This window comes from Palaemon carinicauda, chromosome 13, assembly GCF_036898095.1.
Source record: "Palaemon carinicauda isolate YSFRI2023 chromosome 13, ASM3689809v2, whole genome shotgun sequence".
NCBI lineage: Eukaryota > Metazoa > Arthropoda > Malacostraca > Decapoda > Palaemonidae > Palaemon > Palaemon carinicauda.
This window is the reverse complement of record NC_090737.1, coordinates 96,702,187-96,709,686: the sequence shown is the minus strand read 5'-3', so window position 1 is coordinate 96,709,686 and position 7,500 is coordinate 96,702,187. Positions and strand designations below refer to the sequence as shown.

At 34.2% G+C, this 7,500-nt stretch overlaps 1 protein-coding gene across 1 annotated transcript in view; it reads left to right on the top strand.

Annotated features, from left to right (window-relative positions):
• The window catches only part of LOC137652334 (telomerase-binding protein EST1A-like), a 406,355-nt gene that overhangs the window by 323,397 nt on the left and 75,458 nt on the right, over positions 1 to 7,500 (top strand). The window contains 2 exon segments of the mRNA XM_068385678.1: positions 2,415 to 2,640; positions 3,346 to 3,507. Of these exon segments, the coding sequence (XP_068241779.1) occupies positions 2,415 to 2,640; positions 3,346 to 3,507 (388 nt within the window).

Sequence of the window (7,500 nt, the reverse complement as noted above, 5' to 3'; positions counted from 1 at the left end):
ATATACATATATATATATATATATATATATCACTGTAAAACTTCACGGTGTCAAGACAATGACATTTGATTCCCTCTCATATTGGGGCTTGATATTATTGCGTTGTTTCTCGGAAATATCTCTTGTCTTTTGAGATTGTTGTTCTCATGAATAGTCCCCTCTGCCCCTCTTCCCTGAAGGAAAAAACAGTCTGTGGAGAGCTATAAAATGGGATTAAGATGCTCCGAAACCAAATGGCTTGGTGTGGTAAGGTGCAAGAAGGCCGGGTTCCAGTAGGGCTAAAATTGATAGGGCGAGTGATAAGGTAAATTTACATGTTTTATTTCTTCTTTTTTCCATGACTTAGCTGAAATTTCTTTTCCCCAACAGTGAAGAATCCTCATATATTTTCTTTATAGCAAAGGCCTGCTGGACTGGATATCCTACCTTGGTAGCTAGATTTACCTTTGGTTTTAATAATAAATTGGAAGTTATAGTATAAAGAAACAAGAAAACATTGAGACAGAGAAAAATGATGAGTTTCATAAGCTTTTTTTTATTTTTAAAGGAGTCTTTGGTCATGAATGAAACTAATGTCTTAGACGATCCCATTGCTATAGAGAGAACGAAACGGTTATTAAATCTTACGGTATGAAAATTGCTAAATTATAAAGCCTTATTTAGTTTGGAACTCGATTGACATATTAAGCAGAGGGCTAAATTAGTTCCCAAAAGAAGCCACTTTGAGTCATCCAGGAAGCAAAAATTATGTGCTTATTAAGTCTTTGGAATTAATTTTGCTATGTTAAGGACAGAAAGGAGCGTCTGGACCAAATACCAGCTACATTTGGATGGATCATGGGTACAGTATTTAGCATTTGGTCATCAACCCTGAGTAATGAATATTAAAATTCAATAATAAGACTCGTAAAAGATATAAGTATTCCGGTTTGATGAAGATTGGGTCACATTTAGGCCTTAGAGCTCTTGGTGGAAAATGGCCTTGGCATTAGTGTAGGTTTTCAGTATCCTAACTATATTAGGTAGAACTCCCTCTGCAGGGTATTGCTCAAAGAGTTAAGTGTTAAAGTTATTATACTATGTACCTTGATACGCTTATAGCATCTCTTCTTGATCAGGTCATAGCCATTCAGCTGGGATCAAATGTCAACATCATATCAAGTCACATGACGTCAATAGACACAAATTATTGTTGAAGAAAACATTATAGAAATATTTTTAATGACATTTTATCGTATAATTTTTATTACTCAAATTTCAAGGCTACAATGGATGCAGGAGAAGCAGAGTACAAAGAAAAACACAATTTTTAGTAATTCGTTAAATTGGTAACAACCAGTTAGATTCAAGGGATTTTGGTCTGCAGTTTTCGATGACGACGACCACGACTGACCTCCAAAGATTGGTGGGCTAAAATGACACCTCGAAGATCCATCTTGGCTTTTGGAGAAGTATCTTAATTATATCAGGATGCTTCACAAAGTCTCCATTAAGTAATAATCTGGGTGTATTCCGGCCACGTTCCTATGGTATGACCTCTGCAAACAAGGGATTTACACGGCGGGACGCCACACTCATTCTAATCACATCGCTTGCTATGCTGGAAAGGGAGGCGCCAGAGGATTTGGGGCTTTGGCCCTGTTATTTTTAATTGCTCTTTCTCTGAGAGAGAGGAGAGAGAGAGAGAGAGAGAGAGGAGAGAGAGAGAGAGAGAGAGAGAGAGAGAGAGAGAGAGAGAGAGAGAGGGCGGGGCGGGCAAGGCTGTTAAAATTTTTTGAATTAATTGTATCATGTATTCAAGTCAACCGTATTCTGCTCTTTTGAATTTAATTTTTATTTAAAAAAAAAAACTTTTGCCCCGGATTCTTTAACACACACACACAGTTTCGTTTCATTTGTATTTTTGGGATTTTTAGATATTCTATTAACATCGTTTCCCTTTGCTTCCTTTTAATGACGTTTATTTTCAGGAAAGTTAGATATACTGTATGTGTATGTACAAAGACACTGAATAGCCAGTACTTGAATAGATGACCAGCAAGAAAAGATCAAATCTGTGAGCACAAAAGTCCCTTGAACATCCATAGATGGGGTAGGATGGGGAACCAGCAAGTTCAACTAAGAAGGGATGGTAATACAATTGGCATCTCCTCTCTCTCTCTCTCTCTCTCTCTCTCTCTCTCTCTCTCTCTCTCTCTCTCTCTCTCTCTCTCTCTCTCTTTTCTGGTTCTTAGCAGATCTCTAGTTGCAGTTGCAAGCCCCCATCCACTCTTCTTGACCCCAGCTGACGGTGGTACCTGTCTATGACTGGGTATATTTGTAATGAGGGTAGGTAATTCCCAGTCATTTTATTAATCCCCGATGGGATAATGACAACAGCTTACTAATTTCGTATTTCTGTCTCTTTCCTTCAGGGACAGTAGCAGCGGTGGAACGTGGTGTAGCGTGGCCGAACTGGCTACTGTCATGAGGGGGTTCGGTCCCCCCGACTTAGAACTCTCTATTGTGGATAGCAGCGTCCGGTCTCTGCCCCCGGGGACGGTGCTCGTCCGCCTGACGGAGGATGCCTTCCTTAGGGGATACGAGCCTCTCCTGCAGGCCCATAAGACCCTCTACTACGTTACTGATGGAGAACATATGGTAATTCGTTCTACAGGATTCTTAGATAGTTTTATTTGATTGTGTTTTATTGTATGAATTATCTGTTTCATTTGAAATTCCAGCTGTACTTTTTTTTTTCTTTAATAGTTTTTGGTGCTTTTTTTCGTTATTCGCTTTTTGAGTGATTTTTGTCATGGGAATTTAGGAATTGTTTTATTTTTCTGTAAGGTCAGTGTAAATCACTGTTATATAGGCTTGTTTTAAAGAATGCCCATGAGGTTTATTTCACGTGATGTATTAAATGAAAAACATATTACCCTAGATCAGATGCGAATTCAAGAGGCTGCAGTAATATATATATTGCTTTGCTGGTAACATTTCCATAACTATGATTGAAACAAACAGTTGTCATCACCAGTAATAGTGTAAATATTTTCTATCTTTTTTTCTGCGACAATTGTTTATCATATGATATCTCAGTATTCGTTGATTGATAACGAATATATGTGAAATGTGTTTTGTCCTCCGTTTGTTTGTGAATCTTCACAGTAATCTGGTGTGAATTTTTGACTAACTTAAAACTTTGTATATCATTTTTTCCACAACGTTTTAAGAATGCATTCTGTTAATTTTTTTATCGGTAGTTAGATGATGATTCACATTTTCAAACTTAAATTTAATCATTTCTGTATCAGTAATTATTGAAGAAAATTTGTGTTTACATTGTCTTTCTTTTCGACTCAGGGTCGGGCATCCGACTGGGCACGTGTGATGCAGCTGCAGAAGTGTCTGTGCCAGCTGCTGTGTGGGGTTGACCCCCCTGTTCTGCGGCTCCAGAAGACGGACCGCGGGGACGTCCTGGTCTCCGTTGTGGACACTTCGCCTCCAGATTCCCCCACGCCCCGGGTGAGTTATTTAACAATTTGAAATCCCTGTCTCTGCTAAGAAACTCTGGCTTTTCTATCAATATTTGATTTCTAATATCGATGTATGTATTTATGGTGATGGTGTATTTAATTTTCAGTTACCGATCCCCACCGTCGTTCAATTAGTTCGCTATTTATGATGCATAAGATTTTTTTTTCATAAGTCTGACCATCCTTCACATTTAGATCTTCCCGGAGAATACCATCCTGTCCGTAATAGTAGGTATGCAGATAATTAAAAAAATCAGGCCCTCTCCACCATAAGGCTCAATACAACATAGTATATTAGAAGTTTTATTCCAAGTTGGGAAATGATTTTCCTAATCAAGTCATTGAATCGGTGGAACATCAAAAGTTCAAACTTTCCGAGAATATTTTCACGCTGAACAGGGAGAAATAAATCTCATTTTATAGTATTTTTATGAAAGATCTATTTTAATGTTTTAACTGTTCTTATAATATGTTATTTTAACTGTTCATTACTTCTCTTGTAGTTTATTGATTTCTTTATTTCCCTTCCTCACTGAGCTATTTTTTTCCCTGTTTGAGCCTATGGGCCATAGAATACTGCTTTTCCAACTAGGGTTGTAGCTTGGCTATTGTTTTCAAACTCAAACTCTTGGGAGTGGGTGGGTCGTTTTTTAGCATTATTATTGATTTTTAAGTAACAGATCTCCAAGATTTGTTGTTCATTGGCACCATGGTGAGTATAGGAATGTAAGATCTGGTGTTCCACAGGGTAGTGTTCTTGGCCCATTACTTTTCATACTATATACACATGACATGTGGTTTGGCTTAGAAAACAAGCTTGTTGCATATGCAGATGCTGCTACTCTCTTTGTATCAGTTTCATCCCCTGAGTGAAGATCTAGGGTTGGTGTATCCCTTAATAGAGATTTAGCTAAAATTAGTGCATGGTGCAAATTATGAGGCATGAAGTTGAATCCCAACAAAACTCAAAGTATGATTGTAAGTAGGTCAAGGACAGTGGCTCCTCAACATCTGGAGCTCAGTATTGATAATGTTTCTTTAACTTTGTATGACTTTTAAAATTTTAGGTGTGATTCTCGACAGCAAATTTACTTCTGAGAAACACTTTAGGTCTGTGTCTTCTTCAATTGCACGAAAAATTGGCTTATTGAGGAAGTGTTTCAAGATTTTCGGTGATCAATCTATTCTGAAGAAGTGTTTTAATTCTTTCATTCTACCTTGTTTTGAGTATTGTTCTCCTGTCTGGTCTTCAGCTGCTGATTCTCATCTTAATTTGTTGGACAGAAACTTACGGTCTATTGAATTTCTTATTCCTGATCTAGATATTAATCTTTGGCACCGTCGTTCAATTAGTTCATTATGCATGTTGCATAAGATTTTTCATAATTCTGACCATCCTTTACATTCAGATCTTCCTGGACAATTCCATCTTGTTCGTAATACTAGGCAGGCAGTTAATTCTAATAGCCAGGCCTTTTCCATCATGAGGCACACTACTATACAGTATTCTAGAAATTTTATTCCAGCTGTGACCAATTTGTGGAATGATATTCCTAATCGGGTAGTTGAATCAGTAGAACTTCAAAAGTTCAAACTTGCAGCAAATATTTTTATGTTGAACAGCCTGACGTAAGTCTTTTTATAGTTTATATATGGCATATCTGTTTTGGTGTTGTTACTGTTTGTAGAATGATTTATTGTTAATTTGTTCTCATCATTTATTTATTTCCTTATTTACTTTCCTCAATGGGTTATTTTTCTCTGTTGGAGCCCTTGGGTTTATAGCATGTTGCTTTTCCACTTAGGGTTGTAGCCTGGCCAATAATAATAATAATAATAATAATAATAATAATAATAATAATAATAATAATAATAATAATAATGATGATGCATCGTTGTAAGCATGTGTCAAGACTTAAGTTTGGTCAGTACAACTTATACCTTTTCTAAATCCTGCTCCTTTATCTCTCAGCTTTTCATCAACCTTTCTCTCCAGTCTCCTTAGAATAAGCATACTATGTTTTCATAACAACTGATGAAAGTGTTATGCCTCTTTAGTTATTGCAATCAGTCAGGTTTCTTTTTATTGCTATTTTCAGTCTTTATGTACTCATATCTGTAAATGAACATATTTTTTTATTGAAAGATCCCATGATATTATTATGTATTTTTTAATTAAGCTGTAAGTTATTTACGTAAAAACCATATTAATATGTTTTCAATGATTGTGAATGTGTTTTTTTAGAAGCTGAATTATACTGTACATCGAATAATTACCTTAAAAAATCTGTTTTATATTTTACAGATACTATTTATTATGTAATGGTTATATATTTGATTTTTTTTTTTTTGCAGTCAAGTTTGTTTATTACTCTTGCCATTTGAAAACGCCTTATACGTGAAACAATTTTTATTACTTGGGTAAATCTCTTTGATATCATTACCATGTCTTAGGGCTCTCGTGGTTTATTTTTTTATGATTCTTTTGAAATCACCTATATTTTGTCCGAATCAACTTTTTTTAGATTGGTTATTTCTGCTTAATTCTCCTCAAGTAACTTTTGTATTTAGCGAATAACGATTGTTATTCTCCACAATTCTTATCAAATAACTTTTATATTTCTCCAAAATTTTAGCAAATATCAATTTGTTATTCTCAACAATTCTCATCAAATAACTTTTCTTTTACCCCCAAACCTTTATCAAATATCTTTTGTTATTCTCCTCAATTTTCATCAAATAACTTTTGTTACTCCAAAACTTTTAACAAATACTTTTTTTTCCTCCTCAATTCTCATCAATTAACTTTTATCAATCTAAAACCTTTATGAAATATCGTTTGTTATTCTCCTCGATTATCATCAAATAACTTTTGTTACTCCAAAACCTTTATGAAATATCGTTTGTTATTCTCCTCGATTATCATCAAATAACTTTTGTTACTCCAAAATTTTTATTAAATATCGTTTGTTATTCTCCTCAATTCTCATCAAATAACTTTTGTTACTCCAAAACCTTTATGAAATATCGTTTGTTGTTCTCCTCGATTATCATCAAATAACTTTTGTTACTCCAAAACCTTTATGAAATATCGTTTGTTATTCTCCTCGATTATCATCAAATAACTTTGTTACTCCAAAACCTTTATGAAATATCGTTTGTTATTCTCCTCAATTCTCATCAATTAACTTTAATCAATCCCAAACCTTTATGAAATATCGTTTGTTATTCTCCTCGATTATCATCAAATAACTTTTGTTACTCCAAAACCTTTATGAAATATCGTTTGTTATTCTCCTCGATTATCATCAAATAACTTTGTTACTCCAAAACCTTTATGAAATATCGTTTGTTATTCTCCTCAATTCTCATCAATTAACTTTAATCAATCCCAAACCTTTATGAAATATCGTTTGTTATTCTCCTTGATTATCATCAAATAACTTTTGTTACTCCAAAACCTTTATGAAATATCGTTTGTTATTCTCCTCGATTATCATCAAATAACTTTTGTTACTCCAAAATTTTTATTAAATATCGTTTGTTATTCTCCTCAATTCTCATCAAATAACTTTTGTTACTCCAAAACCTTTATGAAATATCGTTTGTTATTCTCCTCAATTCTCATCAAATAACTTTTGTTACTCCAAAACCTTTATCAAATATCGTTTGTTATTCTCCTCAATTCTCATCAAATAACTTTTGTTACTCCAAAACCTTTATCAAATATCGTTTGTTATTATCATCAATTAACTTTTGTTACTCCAAAGCCTTTATCAAATATTGTTTGTTATTTTCCTCAATTCTCAACAAATAACTTTTGTTACTCCAAAACTTTTATCAAATATTGTTTGTTATTCTCCTCGATTATCATCAAATAACTTTTGTTACTCCAAAACCTTTATCAAATATCGTTTGTTATTCTCCTCAATTCTCATCAATTAACTTTTGTTACTCCAAAGCCTTTATCAAATATTGTTTG